The sequence below is a fragment of the Anser brachyrhynchus genome (assembly GCF_964034855.1).
Source record: "Anser brachyrhynchus genome assembly, chromosome: 25".
Classification (NCBI taxonomy): domain Eukaryota; kingdom Metazoa; phylum Chordata; class Aves; order Anseriformes; family Anatidae; genus Anser; species Anser brachyrhynchus.
Window position 1 is genome coordinate 4,581,182 of NC_137718.1, and position 21,766 is coordinate 4,602,947.

Genomic DNA, 21,766 nt, shown 5'->3' on the forward strand with positions numbered 1-21,766 from the left:
AACCCCATTTCCACTGCAGCAAAGCCAGCAAGCCTGCCGAACTCACCCTCTCTGAAGAAGGCAGGGCAGATGGAGCTGAGGCAAAGCCCAAGCTGCCTGACAGTCTGCTCCTGGAAAACCACTCGAGTCTGCCTCTGCCTCTCCTGCTTTACGACAGAGTGTTGTTACAGCACACTGCCAGTGATCACTCATTTGCAATAAACAGAAGCTGCATTTTATTTTTACTTTACCCTCTGATAAAAAAAAAAAAAAAAATTGCCAATAAACCACCTTCAGCTGTAAAATAAAGGAGGTAACCATAACAGCTGTTCCCAGAAGGGAATGAGAATGGAGAGGAACTAAATATTCAGGGAATCGCTGCCCAAGGAGCAGGGGGAAGTGGTTTTGTGGGGCCCCTCAGTACTATTTAAGTTGAGCTTGAGGTCCAAAGGATAACTGGGAGGTTTCTGTTGCTTTTATTTGTTTTAGGCTGGTAAGTTATCATTCAGTTTAAGATTTAGTATGTTTCTCCAGCTTTCTTGATTTACAGAAGCTAATTATGGTGTCTGCTGTTAGGAGAAATGTACTGGGGAAACAAGGAAATTGGATGAGGCTGAGATCACCCTGTGTGGCTTGTAGATAACTATGGGTCCTAAAATTGTTGTATGCAGGTTTTTTTTTTAAATTTATTTTCTCAAAGGTTTAAGTGTTATTGAAAACTGAGGCTCCTAATACACTCACTGCTTTAATTTCCAATTAGAGGTTATACTTCTGCATTGAGAAGACTACCTGGTCTGATTTTTTTTTCTTTATTTTTAAGCAAGTGTAAATACAGAAACCTAGAAGAAACCATGTGACTATTGGGAACGTTAGATTTTTAAGAAAACTGTGTCTGGCTTCATTGGGAAGCCAAAAAATATGCTTGTGTTTCAGAAGCCTTTTAGTACTTGAGGATACTTTGTTCAACTTAATGTTCTGTAGTTTCTTATTTTTCTAATGGTTCTTGTAAATATGATACTGTGCTTCTGGTTGAAAGGGTGGATGCCTGCTTAAAGCTGCAAAACATAGTGCTCTGAAATACACTGGTCTTGGTGCAAGATATTAATTAATGGCTTTTAGTGTGGCTGTGCTGTCCTGGTTAGCCCCAAGTCTGACCCTTTCTCTGTAATGGCCATGGAAAGAAAACAAGCCCATGTGGCTTCAACCTGAAAAAAATTAAAGAGTCCTTTGTGGAGACTAACTGTGCAAGGTTAGTCTTTCACCCTTAACAAAGACCATTTCCTTGGTTAGTTACCTTCCCTTTATTGGTACTCCAGCTGAAAGTTCAAGCTCAGTTTCTTCTTCATGCTGAAGGAGTTTCTGCTGCAAACAAGCTGCATCTGAACTGTGTTACTCAGTGGGATTAACACCAGGTGTTGGTGTTGACTGCCACCTTACAATTAATAAATGTGCCTGACTGGATGATGGGAATCCTTGATTAAGAGTAGAGAAATGATGCACTTGAACTGCATTAGCACTGCAGATTTCTTACCATTAAGTTCATTATGATTGTTCAGTGGTACATTTGTCACTTCTGTTGTAATGATATTTACCGAAGTGTGCTAGGAAGATGTCCTCTAGCATACAGAAACTCTATTCAGCTTCTGATATAGAGGGAGGTCTGCTCTGTCATGTGGGACCTTACAGTCTCTGGTGCAAGAGTACAGACCTCTGTAGGAGCTAAGCCAACAAGCCTTTGGCGTACAAAACACTGTTGTGAAACAGTTAAGATAAACAGTTCTTGTTTCTTGCAGGTTCTGTCAAGTGACAACATGGGGAGCAATTTCAGCATGCAGATCTGCTGTGGGACTTGTGGGAGATGTAAGAAGGAAGAGGAAGTAAACGAAGAGACCAGTGAAACCAAGCCGATTTTGCAGACCTCGAGGGATCCATCAATCTGTATTGAGAAGCAGCCTTCCACACCAGCCCTGAAAGCCTCTGAACAAGGCTCTGAAGAGGTGCAGTCACTGTGCTGGAACCAACAGCTGTCAGCTGATGCTGCAGAGCAGAGCACAGAGACCTGTTCTCCTTCAGATCCCACGGGAGTGACTGAGGAATGGAAGGCAGCCTGGGGCTCCATGGATTTCTTGGTGGCATCTGCAGATAGGGAGACTGAAGGAGAGGTTGCGGTCTTAACCCAGCTGCAAAGCCAGCAAGAAAGAGAGAAACCATGCACCACAGAAGAGAAAATAAAACCTGTTTCCCATGCTTCTGAGGCCCAGCTGGTTATGCATGCAGCTCAGGCTGTGAGTCCTGTTGCATTTACAGGACAGCCTGATGAACAGGCTGGGGCTAGCAGTGAGGACGGCTCATATGCTGGAAGAACTCTGCAAGAAACAAATATTCTCAACCTCATGGAAATCACAGGGGAATCGGCAGCTGGCCAAGACTGCGAGATCAGGCCTCCCACAGAGACTGCTGAGAGTCCTGTAGGAAGGAACTTGCCACTGTGTGCTGTGCAGGAGATGGCAAAGGAGGCTGAGCCCTGTCCTGCGGAGCACACAGAGGAGATGGACAGGACTAGTCTTGCTGAACGAAGCCCTCAATCCACTGGGAGTGACAAGATTATGGTTCTTGTAGAGACAGAACCTCTGAGTGTCCAGGTCACACAGGAGACTAAGAAGACAGAGGATCCTCCAGAAGAAATAGTAAGTGGTATGGCTGAGAGACACTCTACTTCTGCAATGCTTTGGGAGGCTCTGTATCCAGGAGGGGAATATCCAGAGTCAGCAAACCAGCTGCTTGACCTCCTGAAGGAAGACACCCAGTCAGTTGTGCTAACTGCACAGGAGATGCAGAGCCTGAGTTCTGCAGAGTCTGATGAACTGAGTGAAGTCTTCTGCCAGTCAAATGACAAAGATCAAATATGCCTCAGTGATCTGGTGGAAGATGAGGAGATCAGGGAATGTGATCCAGAAACTCTAACAGGTGGAGCAGAGCCCCAGGAGATGACCACACAACCAACAATTCTGCTTCCAGAGGAACCCCTGGCTTGCCCCCAGATGCCTGTAAAGGAAGAAGCTGAGGTTCTGAATGTGGCACCCCTGCATTCTGAAGTGTTTGGGATTGGAGAAGAGATTCAGGCTGAAGATGCTGAAGCTTGAGAGACCTGGGGATCAAATGAATTGGTATCCAATGGCAAAGGTGATGTACCTGCCTTTTAGCTGAAGTTCTTACAGAAGCAATTAACTCAAGCTGTTGTTCCCAGGATTTTGTGCTTTGTGTCCTGGACTTCAGAGAGTGATCTTGCTGAACAGATTATATATACAGTAGACCTTTCCAGATATTCTCCTGAATTATAGTTGTCATAGTGCTGTTCCTTTTTTTTCCAGTAGTTGATTCTTCAGTTGATTCTGCTCTCACATCTTACTGGGAGAAGTAATTCACTTAAACTGTGGTTTCACTGAAGTAATGGCTGGGCACTGCATTTCCCCCAGTGAGGTATCATGATACGAGGTTTCACCTCACAGTCTTATGAAGAGTCAGCAACAAAACAGACAAATGCTCCTCTAATCTAGCCCAGTCAAGTGTTTTCTGTGAGGCTAACAGCCACTTCCCTTGCTACCTCTAAATAATCAAGTCTTTGTGCTACCTCTAAATAATGAAGTCTTTGTAAGGGAAGTATCCAAGGAAGTAGCTCACAACTGATTGTCACTGCCATATTGTCAATATTGAACAAATATTTTCATAAGAAGTCAATGAAATGCTATTTCTGGTTTGTTGTTTGTACTTCTTGTGGTAATGGAAATGTTCATGTGACATTCTTCATGCAGAAAAAAATGTAGTCTTGATCAGAATGCATAAGTCAGTGTATTGTAACTTAAATATACTGACTTTTAATGTTCATAATGGTATAGTGTCAATAAAATGTTTTAAGATCATGGCAAAAACATGCTGAATGTGTCTTAATTGTTGAGGTGAAGAATATGACTGACTACTGTTTTTTTCTCTATATGCTTTGAGGGATAAATGGTAATACTCTACTTAAAAAGTCCAAACAAACCCAGTGACCATATGGAGTAAAATGCCCAGATGCCTGGGGGGGGGGTGGGGTATGAAGGCATGCTGAAATTTCTAGATATTATAACATGCATCAGAACTTAGAAATTATGCTGGAAAAAAAATCTCAAAGGCAAATTCATGTTGGTGACTTAATTTGTTTTGCCTGCATGTAGCTGATAGCTGAGGAGTTGAGAGCTAAATGTTTCAAGCTACACTGGATGTTGGGATAACTCAATACTCTGAGGGAACTCTTTTGGGAGAGGAAAAGGCTTTCTTAAACACTTTGACCTCCTTTCTTCCAAATGCACTTAGGCTGACAAAGTGTCCTATGTTTCAGACTTGCCGTCTTCTCTCACTTATGAGTCCATACACTGCAAAGAAAGAGACACCTATAATATTTTCCTGTTACTTACAGGGCTGGTCCAAGCTGGTAAACCACTCTTGCAGCTTAGTTGGACAGTCTCTATCCTGATGCTGAACAATCAGCTTCTTGGACCTAAAAGTAGGAAAACATTAAAAAAACATTAAATAAACACTTCTGCAAAGGCTACTGAAAGCTCAACTTCTTTAAGTTGCTTGTCTTACTTGATTTGTTCTGCCAAAAGTCATGCAGTCTTCCCTGCTAAAGCTCCTTTCTAAGAGCTGCTTAGAAGGGAGCTGGGTGCCTTAACAGCTATTTTTTTTCCCCCAAACTCATCTTGGTAACATAAAGCTTCACTTCAGGCAGGAGAGAGGCTTGAGTTAAGTAATCCCAAGAGAAATTAAACTCAATCATGTTTATGCCTGTCTATGGCTTGATAAGTTAATTCTGTTAAGCAAGGTTATAATAAGTGACTGTGCTACAGGAAATGTTTCCTAACCATTTGAAGGCTTCGGCATGTGGTTCCTTAGCCTGGAAACAAGGGAAAGGCAGAAATTTTACAAACTTTGAGCCATTAGGAAAAGCTAAGCATTGGTATCCAAACCGTGCTGCAGAGCTTGGTGTCTGAAAGCCCTTCTCACTCTCTGAAGAGAAAAATTTTCAAACATAGCTTGTCGTTGTCTTGTAACGTCAGCTGAATGATGAATGAGAGATGCCCCTGGGCAGATTGTCCAACGTATCTAGATGCCACAGTTAATGTACTGAGAGGCCCTGCCACAAGCATAGGAAGGAAGAGACAGCTCAAGTAAGAGGGAGCAGCTTGAACTCTCTGCAATCAAAAACCCTAACACAAAGATCAGTGTTCTGACTGCAGCACACTCTTTGCAAGCGATGATGCTGTCTAAAAGGCTTTGTAACAGTCTTGTTCTACAGCGTTCAATCACGCAACCCCGTTCTGAGCTGCCATCTGAGCCAAGCTCTTCCTCAGGTCTATGTTTTTTTTAAAGTTCTCAGAGAATCAGATGTATGCATTTGTAGAACCACCCTTTTAAATGCATCAAAGTAGCAGAGAGCAGAAAAAGCTTTGGAGACAAATACTAAATCTAGCCAAGAGAGATATGATTGACAGAATTTCTTTCCTTCTCCCATGTGTCACTTTGCCATCTTCCACAGTGTCTTGCATGCAACAGATTTTCTAGATTGTTTCAAATGGGTGTAAGCTGGACTTTGTTATTGGAATGTCTGTTTTCCACAACAATACAATTGTAAGGAAAAAAATGTATACTTTGAATCACAGAAAGATTCCCACCACCCAGTGACGAGCTGATAACTAAGCGTCTTCCCATTGTACACAACACTGACGACAACAACGTCTATCCACAACAGCTGCAGCCAGGAGCCATTTTTCTTCTCACTTACAATCAACAAATTAACTCAAAAGTTCTTATAGCATTTTCAAACCAAGGGGGAGCTGTGGATGCATCATTTCCTTGCAACCACCTTGTTTTGCAAAGCATCTATGTGTATTGCTTAGACTTGCAGCCCTAGAGTGACCCGAGTTTTACAGCCACCGATCTGTGTCAGTCCCTACGTATTTTCATCTGTGTATCTCACAAATTGGAATCGTGGATTAAGTTCATATATTAACGGGCAGAAGTTTCCAGTAGTGAAAGAAACCATAAACTGCCTATGTATTTCAGTTCTGTGGAAGCCCAATAGAAAATACGTAAATGGCTTTTGAAAAGCTGTTGTTAAGGAAAAACAGGTGTTACGTGAAACTCTTGCAGCCAATGTAAATGCGATCGGAGAAGCCACTGAGACATGGAGGCCTGTTTTGTACTGTGCAAAGCAGACGCTGGACCACATTTTAAAGGCAAGACATGGACATTGTCCTGTTATGGTCTCAGAACAGGCTGCATGCATAGAATTACATCAACAAACATTCTGCATTTCTGAATCCAACGAATCAGAGTAGCTAGGCAAAGTGTAGGATGCTGAACCAGATTTGCCATCAAAAGGTGTAGGTTCATTTAACAATAAATAAAATAGTCTGGAATCCAGTTATTTTGATCTTTTTGATCCTGCTCAGGTGCATTGCTGTTGGCGGTGTATATTTAGAAACTGCCTTTATGCTCACGTCTCCGGGATTAGTTTGCTTTTGCTGGATATTTGCTTTCGTGTCTTGCCCAGGTGACCTATTTAGCATTGCAGCTCCCAGTCAGTAAACACAACTGGAGCGATACGGTAATGTTAATGCCAACAGAGGGTTATCAGCTGTGGCTGGAAGCATTAAAATAAACTGTAGCCACCGTGAAATAGCTAATTGCATGACTCGATCAGTTGAAGACAGCAGAAAAGTGGTAAGGGGGATAATTTTTCACCCCTAAGTGGCCAGTATAAAATAATACCAGAGACCACGGGTTCACTAACATCATTTGTAAATTAAAGCACTGACTGCCTTTAGCATGCCTGTTACTCTGGTACTACACATTGCATGTTATAAATAGTGGTCACTGTTCATTGTTCATGACGGCACTGTTTTAATCTTCAGTTTTAGCTTTAATAGTCAATGCCAATTACCAAATAACAACAATCATACAAACAACGTATCAGCTGCTTTTAGGAAGGACAGCCATATGCTGTTTCCAATGGCTATGAAATGGCTGGGAAAAACAGTAAGAAAAAAAAATAAAAATTAAGGGGACTTCAGAACCTGCTGGAACTAACATTGAGAGCCAAAGGGGAAGAGATTGAGTGTGACCACCTCCTCCTATTTAAGGCCAGACTGATGCCCATGTGTTGTAGGTGATGGGTGTTCAGTGGGGAGGGCTGTGGAGTTGTGTTGGTAAGTGTGGGGGAATTTTATGATGTGCTTTTTGTGCTATCTGTGAGTCTATCAGCTAGTTTGCCTTTTTTTTTTTTTGGATGGGTTTTTTTCCCTTTTATGCAAGCTTTTACAGTGTGGGTCTCTTTGAGTAAAGTAGGTATTTTTGTTTTTACCCTGTGCGATGGCAGGCCTTGCTACTCCATTGTCTAGGTTTACTCTTGTGCTGGAGGTTTACTTTTATTTCTTGGTTTGCTTTGTGCTTCTTGCAGGTGGTTAATCTTTTCCTAACAGCCTTATTAAGGAGTAAGCCATGCTGTGTCTTGTGGGCTTCCAATTCATGTGTAGTGTTCTTTCTTTTTTCTTTTTTTTCTGTTTGCCTTGCTCCTACCCCCAAGCTCCTATCCTCCTTGACTGGTCTGACTCCAATCTAAGAAACTCAGCAGCTTTGCTACAGAAGTCTGTAGTATAACAGAATGCTATTGGCACTGCAGCCATCCTGCTGGAAAGTAAAAGCAGTGCCTGCATGGCTGCTTGGCTCCTGGAAGCTTAGGTGGAACTGCAGTTGTTTTTTCAGTGGCCTGGTTTGATTACCAGGAAGTACTAGGTACTCTTTTCTTACTAGGTACTCTCTTTTTCTTCCTCCTCAGACTGTTATTTCTTTAAAGATCATCTCTGTGTCTTGTTCCTCCCACTCATGTGCAACTCCACCTGTATTTAGCTTGCTTCTGTAGCCTCTGACAATGCTCTCCAGCTAATATTATGTGAGAACATGGCAACTAATGTCTGCAAATGGATGTGAGCTAATAAGGATCCATGTCTTTCAGGTGTGAAGCTGCTTCTCTGAGACAGTTTCCTGCTCATCTTCAGGCAGTGTGCAGCTTGTAGCTGGGTGGCATCACCTTCAGAAGACAGCTGTTAATTGGGTTGCTTCTGTCAGCTCTGGCAATGGGTGGTATCTTTGGCAAGAACAAGAGGCTCTGTGTGTTTCCTAGGAAAGTTGTTTTTTGCAAGGTTAAAGGAAAAAAGACATCGGGAGCTGCACATATGTCCCATGATGCTTCAACATGGACTGGGGAGAACCATTTTCACTTGGCACGTATAGGAAGGACCCCAGAAAGCCCTGAACCTTCTCTTGCAGAATCAGATTCGGATATTGCTGAAGGTGAACCTGCTGCTCAAACTCAGAGGGACTCAGGAGATCCGGCTGCATCTCTGCATGCACAACACACTGAAGCCCCACTTACTGTCTCTGCTAGAGATGCACAAGATGGTGAGGTGCCACAGGACCCCGAAGCCGAACCTAGCACAGAGGTGACACAACATCAGGAACCTGTTGAACAGACAAAACAAGAAGCCCAATCTGCCAGGAGAAGCCTACAAGAGATCAGTGAAGCTCAAGCTGTTGAGCAGCCTACTGGTGGCTGTAAGCCCTGTGAGCGACTCAGCTGCAAGGATCATGAAGTGAGAGCTCCTACACAGACTACAGTAAAGGCTGATGTCCACGTGTGTGCACAAGTCCAAGGTGGACCCAGTAAAGATCAGCCTGCCCTAGTGGAGTCTGAGCAGTTGCATCATGCAGAACAAGATGCCGCAGTTACTTGTGTTTCAGAGGAAACTTGTGAGGAAAAGATGCATGAGGAAGTGCCTGTGGAGAGGGCGGCTGAGTCCCCAGCTGCATTGTGTAACATGGGGGAAACAGAGATACCTCTAAAGACCACAGAGACAAGAGAGGTCATCACAAATGTGCAGAGATCTGCAGAAAAGCAGACAGCGGAAAAAAAAGCATGCTGTGCTGCTAAAGCTCCATCTGATCTCCAGCTGGAACAAGATACAGAGGTTCTTATTACTGAGTATGTGGAAGAAAATGCTTCTGAGTCAGAGCAAGCTGGAGAAATGGCTGAGGTTGGTGATGACGGGCAAACATCAAAAGAGATCCCATGCTGTCTGGCAGAAACTCCGACTGCTCTGCAGGATAAGGAGATGATTAAAGCTAGCAATGGGGGAGAACCAGCCTGCTGCAGAGAACTGCTGAAAGAGCACCTGAAATCTGATGCAGCAACCACCGAGCAAACTCAGGGTTTGTCTGCTGCAGAGTGATGAGCCTGCTGCCTTGATCCTGCAAGGAGCCAAGATGGGCAAGTACCCGATGGGTGCTTGTATCCTAAAGGACTTGGGGCAGGGTGGTCATAAAGCCTGCTTTGAAAAGTGGTACTACACTTCAGGCTGGTATATGATATAGCCTTCTGCAGGTGGCACCAATTCCCTTCCCTCCTTCCCTAACTGGGGGGTGGTATGAGGTGATGGGATATGGGCAAGTGTACCTCAGTACAAGTTACAAGTATATTTATGTAGATAACTTTCCTTTTTCCTCCATGTGCACATACACCCAAGCTAGGGCTAGCACTTGGTAACTTTCTAACCCTGTGTGACTGCACAGGGTTAAGCCTTCTCTGACAAACAAGCCAGATCTATTAATTATACTTGTCTGTATACCCTACTCTGACTGTCACTGCTTGAAACTATGCTGAAATGCTGTGTGGATTGTGAAGTCTGTGCTGCAACTGGAATCAATAAAGGGGCATATTTTAACACTGATTGATATCAATTGCTGTTTTATTAATGGCCAGCTGCTCCAGGGCTTGTGCTAGTTGAATGGAGTTGAATAAGCTAGGAGAAGAGGCCTGTGGAAGTAGTCATCTCCAGAGCATAACCACCAGGAGACGTTCCTGATGGTCATTTTGCTGCAAGTAATAAATACGTCAGGCTACCACAGACACTATGCTTGTCTCTAATTACACAGCTCCTAAATGCAGGAGAGGCCTCTTGTCAAACCTGGTTAGTTGGGCAAGCGAACCCGAACTTCAAAAATGATGTAGTGCTAACGGGAACCAGAAAAAAAAAAGCCTAATTTATTTCCCTTGCTTTCAACCCCCCAAAAAGGGGTTTGCATTGAATTATTCTGCCAGAGCTCAAGGGGAATTATAAGTGAACTTGCACTAGACAGAGAGCTGGAGAGCTACAATGTAAAGGAGAGTAAGATTAATCTTTCCTAAAGAAACCATTTCCAGCTATTGTGTTCTTGTGTACTTCCTATAATAGCAGGCTTCACAGAAGAGGGGAGGGGGAAAAAAAAAGATAAAGGCAAGTCAGGATATGAGGATTTTGATAGTGATGCATCTATTTAAAGGATGATTGGTTTTACTATCTTTATTAGCTTAATCACATCAGGAAGATAGTGTATCCTTAAACATTTCCTTAAAGTAAGGGACCAGGCTGGTGCATCATGAGCCTATCAGTTTAAGCCTTCCTTAACAAATTTTCCCTCTTGACCAAATCTGGATGGAGACGCTGTTTATGGCAATGTTTCTTTATTCCCCCTTAACACAGAGCATGTTCATCCCCCTTGGCTGTTATATAAAATCCTGAAGGTACCTCCATCAGTTGATTATGTTGACAAGCTGCCCTGGGTTGGTTGCTTATAAAAAAAAAAAAAAAAACTGCTGCTGATGTTAGTCTGGAAGAATGCGTGCCCTCCTTACTTACAATTTAGATTTACCAACCTGTGGATGGGTAGGCAGGCTCTTCCTTACCGACACCAGGAGAGCGAGGAGGCCTGAGGAAATCACTGGAAAAGAAACAAAAGCTGGCAAACAGCAACAGAACCTTCTGTGCACTGTTCTGCCAGTATCTTAGATACTCAGAACAGCCACTATAATTAATTGCCAAGTATTTTCAAAGGTTAGTATTTATCATCTGCTCCCTGTTTTGCAGTTGCTGAGAAAACCAAGGGGATGTTTGACAATGTGGCACAAAGAAATACAGAAAGCAGTGAAATGCTCAAGAAGAGAATTACAGCTTTAGTGGAGACAAAAGAACACCTTTTCTTCTTACGCTGCACAAGTGCTAAACAGCAGAAAGGAAGAAATTATGAGGGACAGATTAAGGCATAAAGTAGATGAAAGCTTGCTTGCATGTATTCCTGGCAAAGGATTGTGGAAGCAATGGCAATGTAGGATTCTTAGAGTGACTTTCTATCACTGGGGTTGGGCAAGCATTTCAGAGAACCTGGAGCAAAGATCTCTCTCTGGTTTGGGGAAAAAATAGATGTTTGCATTCTTGCATTAGAGAATCATTTATTTTCAAAATCAGCTTGTTTTTGTATTTTATGCTTGTGATTTAATTAATGCTTGCATCTCACTACTCAACAGGGAGCCATGTAAGAGTGATTCAGCAACTCTTATTCCCATTATGACTGTTGGTAGTACGTAGCTGAGACTGAAGGTATTGGTTTAATCTAGAGTCACAGTAAAATGTATAATTACGTGACAGACTGAAACAAATGGGTGATAGGGATCAGTTTTCACCCCAAATACTATCATACAGAATAATACCGCAGGCTACAGTTTCACAAACGTTGTTCCTAAATTCAAGCCTACATCAGACTGGCTGCTGTACAGCTGTCGATTTGTCAGTCTACATCATGGGCTGTTAAATGATCACCAGTATGCACGAACAATTCTGGTAGATGCTTCATTTCAGTTTTGCTTCAATCTTAGTATTTAAATCAAATTGTGAAATGAAAGCAAATCTGGGAAAGGAACCTACAATCTGAGCCATCATCATTCTGTTCCTGCTCTGAAAATGGAGTAGTCCTTTCTTCTTTTCCCAGAAGAAAACTGGCAAAAAGGAATAATCTTTCATGAAATGTATTACTGCACGAATTTGGGGAAACAGGTTTCTGCAACATCCTGCCTTCATTTACAACTACCTGATGTTTGCAAAGTGTTGACCAATGGGTAGGTGTCCGACTAGAGAAATGGCTCCCAAGATGTTCCTTGGTAAATGAGAATAGCGCCAGTTCCTCCTTCCTTGAGTCTTCATCATACTCTGTTTTTTAAAATGTGTCCCCAGGTATTGTAAAGCTAAGTTTTACTCTCAAACACTAGCAATTGCATTGTCCTGGTTTTACCTACTCACAATTTCACTTGGGGAAGATTTTGCTCCTGCAATTCTAATGGCTTGAAAGGTATGTCAGAGTTCTAATGCTATGCCAGAAGAGACTCCACGTCATTTCTGATATCTGCATTGCCTCTAATGTCAAAACTAATGTTTCTGCCCTTTTCATCTTGTAGAGTATTTGGGTAAAATGCTGAATATTGATGTTGCTGGCCTCAGAATGAAAGGTACTTGTCTCCTGATGATTTCTTTGCAGATCTTTAACACTTCCCAGGCTCACTGTATTCAAACTCTGCTGAAAATAAAGATGCAAGGCTAAACTTTCAAATGTGATTCTTGTGAGATGAATAGGACTTAAGTCATGAGAACACTTTAATGCTTTTAAAATCCTATTCCTACCCTTGGAAAAAAAAAGATAGGCCACTCCATAACAGCAGAACAATTGTACCACCTAGCGCGGCACGTCTCTAAGCCACCACGACTCTGCCTCATTGTCACTGATGAGTGACTGACTGCCAGCTGTACCTTTTACTGCTGTTTGTCTCATCTTTTTAGGCAAGTTCAAACTGGAGAATTTATTAATAACGTAGCAGTGTGACTAAAACTCAGCTCTGTTCCCAGGCTCTAGGCTGCCCTCTTAAGATGATAAGCAGCAAATTCTTTGACTAGTAAATTGACTATGAATCACTGCAAATAAGCATGAAAGTAGCATCACTGATTCCCATAACTGTCTTGTGGATAGTGTGGCACACTGTAATGTAATTTTTGGCTTTCTAAAAATCCTAGTTCCTGATGTTAAGAATCTTTAACTTTCATAAATAAGGCTTTCTGTCATTCGGCAGGAAACCTTGAAGATACAACCTGGCCACACCTGAGAAAGTAAAAACTCAGGCATTTTTAGGAGCCTAACATCTGCTATCTACTTATGCTGTAAGGAGCTCCCATATATATTTCTTTTCCTTTTGAAGCATCCATAAAATGTCAACAGCATCTTAATCACACTAAGTCTGTTTCTCCTAAACTGTTTAAAGTACTTACACAACTTTGTGGAGTGTTCTGAAAACAGCTGGTCAAAACTCAAACAATTCCCTTAACCAAGGCTTCAGCTGTTGGTCAATATTTTTTGTCAATACAAAACATTATTTTTTTTAACTTTAAAAGTGCATCCCTTCCTGGCCTTCGGCAACAAAATACTTTCCTTGTTTCTTTGAGCACCTCTCCCTTGGTAAGATGTAAGTCCAGATTTCAAGCCACAAAACCTGTCGGCGATTTGACAACAGGACAGGAAATTTTAACAAGTTCAGAAACAAAAGCCAGTCAAAACAACCTTCCTGAGAAAAAGCACTCTGCAGCCAGAGAAAACATGATCACAGAGTCTCAAGCAGCTCTGCCTCCTTTGCTGCAGATGCACAATGCAAGCAGCCAGCAACACTTCAGAACAGATGAAAAGCACCTGAGATCTGCTGTTCCTCTACGTGAGGAAGATGTATTGTGCCTAAGAACCACAGTATAACACCCAAGCTACAAGCTATTTTTCCTAAAGCCTACTGTGTAGCTGTTGCTCAGTCTACGATACTGGTTATTATTGTCAATTTGCAGGTAGAAATACCCTGTTACATTTCTCTTCAGCTTTGTATAAACATTTCAGGAAAAAAAGATGATGATATCCAAAATGCACAGAGGCTTATGAATTGAACCAAGAAAGAACATGATATGAAGTTTCATAAATACGGAATGTGAACAATTCCTCACCTCTTCTTTTCAGGCAGCAGAGCTGGCATAAGGGAACAATAATTCAATCGTTAGGTTCTGGAGGGAAGTAATTTGGAGTGGCTGCCCTGCCCTATTTAAGGCCCACCTGCTTTCACAAGTTGTGTGCTGATAGTGGTGTGTGGGGGGTGTTTTCATGTGAAGGTGAGTGAGGATGCTGTATGACTCAAGTCTGGGTGGTGGTTTTGTATTTTTTTTAGGTTTCCTTTTTGATTTTTTTTTTTTGGTATTATATGTCTGCTCTGGTGAGGTAGAACTCAGCCTTTAGGTATTGGCAGAACTGTAGTTATGCTCTCTTCTCAGAACAAAATCCTAGTAGTATGCATTAAGCTTTGTGTATGTTAAAATAGATTAGCCCAATTTGTGTTAGATGAGTAATAAAATCATAGAATGGCTCAAGTTGGAAGGGACTTTAAAAATCACCTAGATTGTGGAAGCACAGACAAGTAAGAATGTATTTAAGAGATTAAGAAATATAGAAGAGGGTTTTTGATGCATGAGATGTTGGGGTGGGTTACTTGCTTTGGTGACTTAAGGTGGGTTGTTGCTGGCTTGTTGGTTTTTGTTATTTTTTTCTCTTATTTTGAAGCTTTAGAATTTTGTCAAAGCTGCGACATAAGGTGGTGAATATGAAGGCTCTGTCCTAGTCATAATTCTGTATGTTTTCTATCTAAGTGAAGCTACTGGCTATCAGGGTACCAGCAGGAAAATAATGCCTTAAACAATACTTTTCTTTTCTGATTACTTGCCAAAAAATGGGTTTCCATCTGTGCTTTTCAAATCTGAACAAGAGAGGGATAAATAACTGCTCTTATCCTTAGTGGCAGTCTCATCTTCTGTCCTGCTGGTATCTGAGAATATCCTCAAGTGCACCCGAGGGAGTCTAGGGACATTGTTCACCCTTAATTCACAAGTCATGGTGGATGCACATTAGTCAGAGCTGGAGCTCTGGACAGGGATCACCTTGAAATTCAGGGATGTGTATACCTATTCTGATGGGTTTTCTGGTCTTTAGTGTTCCTCCTGTCACCTTGTTTCAGGAGGGCCTACCTCCTGCTTTTAGCAAAAGAGGTGGTTCTTACGGCAGCATCCAAACCTCCACTAAACAGTTCCAATATTGGCAGCAAGAGTCTGGGGCTACCAGAAGAGTGAATGAACGTTCACAGCATGAAATGGCCAAATTAGGATCAGGAAGGGGAAACAATTTTACTACATATAAAAAAAATAACTGGTGCATTTGTGTTTACGATAATGAGTATATCTTTATGCCTTTCTATAAATAACACCTCTCTTGAGACAACAGCAGAAGAATCTGTCAATCCTCAGATTTTGAAGAGCTTCTGTAGTGATGGCAACATATAACAAATGTAAACACATCATAGAATAAACTATCATTTTGCTTTCTTCTCCTAGCATTATGCTGCCCTTCCAAAATCACATGAAACATTTCTCTTCTATACTCATTTACACAAAATCATTGCTGTTGCCACAGCAATTGCCTGCTCTGAACAGTCAACCTGACAAAACACTAATTTATTTGTAAGTTGACCTCTTTCTAGCTTTGGCATCAAATAGCATGTCTTTGTTTTCTGATATTGTTTTCTTCCACAGTGAAGGTGACTGAGTTGGTCTTTCCTGTTTTTTCTTTCAGCTATGTAGATTTAAGCTCATGTGGTCTTGTGAGTGCTTAACTGGCATGGAATCGCACATTTCTGCAGATCCTATCCATAAAAACAGTTCAAATGGTGCATCAAAACTGCTCTGGGTCCATTAGCATCAATTTAAAAATTGTAGTCCCTAAATTATAGATCTGTTTTTCTGCGGTTCCTGTTATTTTACATTGTGATGGCTAAACTTTGTGCTGAACCATCAGTAATCATATCATGTTGCACGGCGGCTCTATTTTGCTTTAAATATTTAGCTATAAGAAGTGGCACTGGATTTGCAGTGGAACAGCAGTTTAAGAGAATTAATGATCTGGGACTTATGGGGAAAAGGCTTGGTGTCACCAACTACCCTACTTAAGAGCAAAACCTTATCAACCTGAGTAAGAAATAAAGGCTGAGAAGTTGTGATGCTGGAAATGGTTTAAATAATGCTTCATTTGCAGTTTCTCTGCCAGCAACAGCAATTTTATTGTTGCTGAATTATGAGTTTAAGTTGTGTTTACTTCTTTCTAGCAACTATGGCTAATCTGCATAAGATAGAGTACAAGAAAACCTTGCCAAAAAGGGAAAGAGGGACCCACATACAGCTCTGTCTATTAATTCCCTTTGAAATCTTTCTCTGCAAAGTACTTAATCTATTTTCTAATGATCCTGTGGTTTTACAACAACACTCTCCAAACATAACTTGAGGTAAAATGTTCTCTGCATTTGAAATGTACTGTCCCTTATTCTAACTTGAGTTTGAAGTGACGACACTTCTGTGCTTCCTAAAAACTGAGTAAATGGCTGATAAAATAATGACCAAATGGTCTGAAATCCACCTGTTTCTGATCTCTCAACAAAGAGGCATTTTGCTTTTCCTTCTTCTTCCCTTCCATATCCTACCAGGCCTATACAGGACTACTCTGTCTGAATGTGAATTTCTTCCCACAATTAACAAATGGGCTAGGAAATAAGAGGAGACCTAAATACTATTTACTTTGGTAATACAAACTAATAGCTGCAAAGTGCAGTATTGGCTGAGAGTCATGGTGAGTAACTGACTTCCTTCCTAAGTGCTCTTATTGATATCGAAAGACCAAAAAAGACTGTCCTTTGAACTAAGACAGGCTAAAACAGTAGATCTTGCAACTTGTGTCCAGCCCCCTCTGAAATAAGATGTGAATCTGAACTTCACTTTAGAGGGTCTTTCCTGGTCAAAATAAAAATGAGATGGTAACAGTGCTTAGGCACAGGAAAAATCCCCAAATCATATTGCTCTTCTTGTTCCAGATGCAGGTAACAATGAACCTACAGTTTGAAACTTCCTGGCAGAATCTCTCTTCTCACTTGGAGAGAGGTTTCACATCACGTTTTAAAATTTCTTATCACATTTTCTTTAGAAAACTCAGTCAAGGTGATACTTGGGATACATAGAGATAGGGTGTGGGTCCTAATGAATTTCTTACTGTATTGCAGGTGGGATAATTGGCTCTGGAGTGGTCTGTCAGCCCAGCACCAAGGAAGAAGCTGGGCTCTGTGTCTGCTTCTAGGCTTTGCTTTGCTTATGCCCAAGTCTTTCAGTATCCCAAAGCCTAAAGGTTTGCTGGAGAAGGCTGCTAGCAGGATTATTGCTGTACATCTCCATCATGGGAAATGAAATCAGTCACAAGAGGTATTGCTGTAGAAAGTCCAGGAATTTTAAAAGGCAGGCAACTGAGCAAGGAAATGCAGAAGGTGATATCCCTGTTGCCCCGAAGGCTCTGGGGGCTGTGCTGCGGAGCAATCTTCCAAAGGAGAAATCACAAGATAATGCTAAAAGGACACAGAATGAAGACATAGAAAATGAAATAGCCTCATCTCTAGAACACCTGCAGAAGTCTGTGGAACAGATAGCAGTGCAAACCACAGAGCTCCAAGACCTTGGTGAGATCCAGCCTTACACAGAAGAGACTGAAACAAAGCCTGCGACAACGATGAGTCCAGACACACTGTGTGCTTTAACCCAGGGAAGAGCTGCAACACTTCAGCCAGCTTCAGGAGACACAGGAGTAACAAAACCTGACGTGCATCTGCAGGCTGCTGTAGAGACAGAAGCTAGAGATGTGAAAGAGGTGGTGACTGCCCAGGCACCAGTAGAAGGCAACTCAGTGGTATGCAAGAGACCACGTGGCAAGATGTGCAAGCCAAGTCCTTTCTGCAGGTGGCTGAAGAAACTCAAGCCCTCTGCTTAAAAAAGCTAAGGTCAAGCCTGATGCAATAACCAGGCAAGAGTGAGGCTTCCTGGGGACTATGAAAGGACTATTAATTGCCCTGTGTGGTACCCTCAAAACAACAACAACAAAAGACTAATAAGAAGGAAACTCTGACTTGCATTTGATAGGAGGAAAATCTTGTTTTGTCATCTTCAACCTGTATGTCTGCTGCATAGTTCTGGCTGCCTTACAGGCCTGGGTGTAAGAGGGCTTCCAACCTGGATGGGGTAGAAACAAAACTGAATGGCTCCATTCCCTTAGAAAGCAACTTGTGAGATGTTTGGGTTGCCTTTCTTTCTTGCTCACTGGGGCTTGTCTTTTAATAGCTTTCTTTCTGAACTTATCCAAAAGTGCAGTGTACAAATTTGTATCTTCTTAGTGCTTCCCACCACTATTTGCCTTCCTTCCCCCTGCTTTTAATAACTTGCTCTGCCTGACAGACCAAGCAAGTGCATTAGTACTATCAAACTAAATAAATACATTATAAAAACACTAGATGTTTACAAATGCATAATGTTAATAGTGGGTGTTGTGTGGGAGGGTTGGTAAACAAGGGGCTCTTGTTTTGCTACTCGAATTGATTGCTTTGTGTATATTTTTATGTTTGAAAGTCAATAAAAGCTAGTTTTATTGCCTCAAATGAAGCGTTGACTACAGCTGAATGGGGGATAAGGGAGGGAGGAGAAATGGGCTGCCACAACCTAGCCACAGCTGCAGAGAACGATACTGAGAACTAGGAGAGCTCCCTGCTGAACTGGAGAGGCAGGAAACCAGCAGCTTATGCTCTGGCTACAGTGGGGCTGCCTCCAGAAGAGAGGGGTAAGTACAGTCTAAGGAAAAGTAACTAAAACTGCAGCTTGGTCTTTGATTTGATTACTGTAGCTGTGTCCCATCTGTGTGGCTCAGAATGTGTCACAGAACTGACCGAAGCACATTTGCATTGATGAAAAGTAAAGGCACCTAGAAATGCTCAACTTTGTTCTGCTAAAGAACAAGTTCTGGAAAAATTCTTGTGGGAGATGAAGAAAACAACCCAATGGAGCAGGTGACCTGGAGGGAGAGACAGGGACTGGGCAGCACAGGCTGAGCTAGAAGCATCCTGGCCCATGTCAGTATCCCAGCCTGCCTTGGAGAAGCAGGGAGTGCTAGCCAGTCTTCCAGGAGAGCTAATGAGCAACCAGCCCGTGCTCCTGCAACTCATGGTCAGCTTCCTAGGAACTGCCCAAGGTAGCTATGTTGTTCCTAAGTGTAACCCCCCCCCAACCACTGCTTTTGAGCATTGATGAGAAGATTCATCCTATTCCCAGCAGGACACAATGATGGGAATGAGTAAATTCCCCATTTTCCTTCTCGTTCAGTGCTATCCTGTACATAAGACGCAGTTTAATGTTCTGCCCTACTGTTTCTCATCTTGCCAGGTGCATTACCAGCTTACCTAAGGTGAATGGGGACAGCAATGTGCTGTCAGTGTATTGATGTTGTTGCTAATACCGTGTTTAACAAGCTTAGGGTGCACCTTAGTGCCTTTCTTGCACCAGAATTCAAACTAAAAAAATAGTTACAGCGTATATTTTTTTGTACTTCTACCTTAATCAAAAGCAGTTACCTGTGCAAGCAAAGAAATATATAAGCAGCAAAGCAGCTGTTTTTCACCATGTGCTCAGAAGCACCATCTGGTGCACTGCCTCTCCTGATGCAAAATGAGTTCCTTGGTTGCTAATGACCTATAAGGATAACATTTGCCTGCTATAATCTCCAAGTCCCCAAACAAAATGTTACACAAAGTTTTTAAAGCAGAGTTTAACAGGACACACCCCAAAAGAAGAAATAAAAAGGATGGTATCGAAACCATCCACTGGCATCATGACTGCAGTAAGCATTTTGGAAGGTGTGCTAAACCAGATGCCGTGGGCAATCCGGATGAGATCTTGTACTTAATTATTTCTTTCTACATGCACTTCATCAAGATTCTTATACTACCAATACAGGGTACCTGACTATATATCTATAGCTGGTGGATCAGGCAATTCCTGTATGGGTTAATAAGCTACTGGGGAAGCTACATTGGGGATGAAAACAAATTACAGCAGCACTGATGTCTTGAAAGACGGTTGCCAATTATCATACTGATTTTTTTTGGCCTAGGTTGTTGGGGCTCTTGGTATTTCACCTCTAAAAGTACAGCTGGTAACTTATAGTCAAGGGAAGTAGGGGAATTTCTTCCATCCATTCTCAAGTTTGAAATCTGAGCACTAACCAAAGAAGAGGGCAGTTAGAAAGCAGTAACAGGCCAGTAACTTGTCGTTAGTGCAGGCACAGTGAGCCCTGCAGGAGATGACTCAGGCAGTAACATCAAAGTCCAAAACCAGTTCTAGTGATCAGGGCCAAACCACAAAGCCAGACACCTCTGTGCACCTCTGCCCCTTTTTTGGAAGGATTTTTTTTTTTTTTAAGACAGGGAAGTGTTTTTTGTTGGTGGTGGTTTTGGTTTTGTTTTTTTAGCAGGGAGGCTTTTTTTTTAAGGCAGGGGGTTGCATTTGGTTTTTTGCTTGTCTTTTTTTGTTGTATTTTCCTTTCTCCTTTTTTTTTCCCCTTTTTTTTCAAGCAAGGATGTAACCTGATTTTTTGTTTGTTTCTTTGTTGTTGTTGTTTTAAGGCTGGGAGATTTCATATTGTGATTAAGCAGAGGCCCTGAACAAGGGAGCACTGAATCATGAGGTAACTGAAAATCAAGGACACAGAGCAGCTCAGAATCTCTGTATTATTGTCTGTGTGGAAACACTCAGGCTTTCTGTAACCAAACAAAGGATTCTGCTTGCAGAACAACTCATCTGATTCCTTTCACCCCACTTATTTTTGCCATTGCCTCTAGAGCACAACTGCTACACTTCCTCCGTCCATCCATTACAGTTCATTAAAAATTTAGGAGGAATCCTGATTTTCATTTTGCAAACCTGCTTCAATATTCAACATGTATCTGAGCAGGGGAGATCACATAACAACAGCCTGTGATTTTCTCAGTTGGGAAGAAAGGATCTTTGTTTAAATCTGGTAAGAGACAGTATCCCGGTCTTTCATTTAAAGGCAAAACCTTAAGAGTTTTTTACTTTCCTGAAGTGCTATATGTGATTTCACTGTGATTTCACTATGTTGGATACTTTGAGGCCATGGCCCTGTGTGTTCTCCTCTCACTATCTGTATTGTGATCCTAGATAAACCCTTTTTCTGTTTCCTTTCCTGCTTTTGAATAATCTGCCCATTTACACTGTAATTTGCTCACAGTAAAGGGGTATGCTCAGTATAACTGAGCTCTGAATTCAGCAGGTAGGAGTGTGCAATAATTTCTTAAAGTAGAATTACATATAGAGCTGAACAGCCTGTGTCAGAGATTATTGCTCTGTTTCATTAGGCTGTTACATTTCCCTCCATGGGGGTACTTTTTATTTCTTAACTGAAAGTCTACATAATCAATTAATCTTACTGCACAATTCAACACAACAGTTCTGTGCTGTAGATTAGGATACGTTTCAATATGCAATGCACTGTCATGAAAAAATGATTACGTGGAACTCACTGTGAGGAGGTGGCAAAGATGCTGAAGGTGGCTACCAAGCTCTATTCAAGAACAGCCTGAAGTTACAAAAGGCTTTTATGTAGAAATGGGTGTTAAATAGCTTTCCTGGTCTGCTGTTAGGAAAATGCTTTTGCTTTTTCTTCTTTTCTTCTTACTTTATTGAGAAGAGTAGTTCCTGTAGTCACTTCTTTGTTCGTCAGTTCTGCAATTGTATGTTGATTGTTTATTTTTAAAGGAATGGGTTGGAACACAGGTATTCGCTGCAGTGCTTAGTGCTTCCTATAGGGATCCATTTGGAAAAGCAGACTTATAAATTGGGACACTGTTTTATATTTATTGGAAATCATTGTTTTTTGT

General features: G+C 41.8%; 2 protein-coding genes and 1 long non-coding RNA gene across 3 annotated transcripts in view; 2 read left to right on the top strand and 1 right to left on the bottom strand.

Annotated features, from left to right (window-relative positions):
• The window catches only part of LOC308182811 (uncharacterized protein), a 207,307-nt gene that overhangs the window by 152,684 nt on the left and 32,857 nt on the right, over nt 1–21,766 (bottom strand). Inside the window, exons 7-8 of the mRNA XM_080568029.1 lie at nt 10,769–10,833; nt 4,434–4,516 (exon numbers count right to left, since the gene is read on the bottom strand). The gene's annotated coding sequence lies outside the window, so the exon portion shown is untranslated. The remainder of the gene's footprint in view (nt 1–4,433; nt 4,517–10,768; nt 10,834–21,766) is intronic.
• On the top strand, nt 317–3,910 carry LOC308182822 (uncharacterized protein). Its single transcript, XM_080568079.1, has 2 exons — nt 317–472; nt 1,773–3,910. Exon 2 carries the CDS (start codon nt 1,791–1,793, stop codon nt 3,120–3,122), a length of 1,332 nt encoding a protein of 443 aa, XP_080424205.1. The 5' UTR covers nt 317–472; nt 1,773–1,790; the 3' UTR covers nt 3,123–3,910.
• LOC308182833 lies at nt 5,782–9,803 on the top strand. Its single transcript, XR_013942110.1, has 2 exons — nt 5,782–7,226; nt 8,033–9,803. It is a non-coding gene; the product is annotated as an uncharacterized lncRNA (long non-coding RNA).

Coding starts and splice junctions, on each gene's coding strand:
- LOC308182822 (XM_080568079.1), top strand. CDS start 1,791: ATGGGGAGCAATTTCAGCATGCAGATCTGCTGTGGGACTTGTGGGAGA.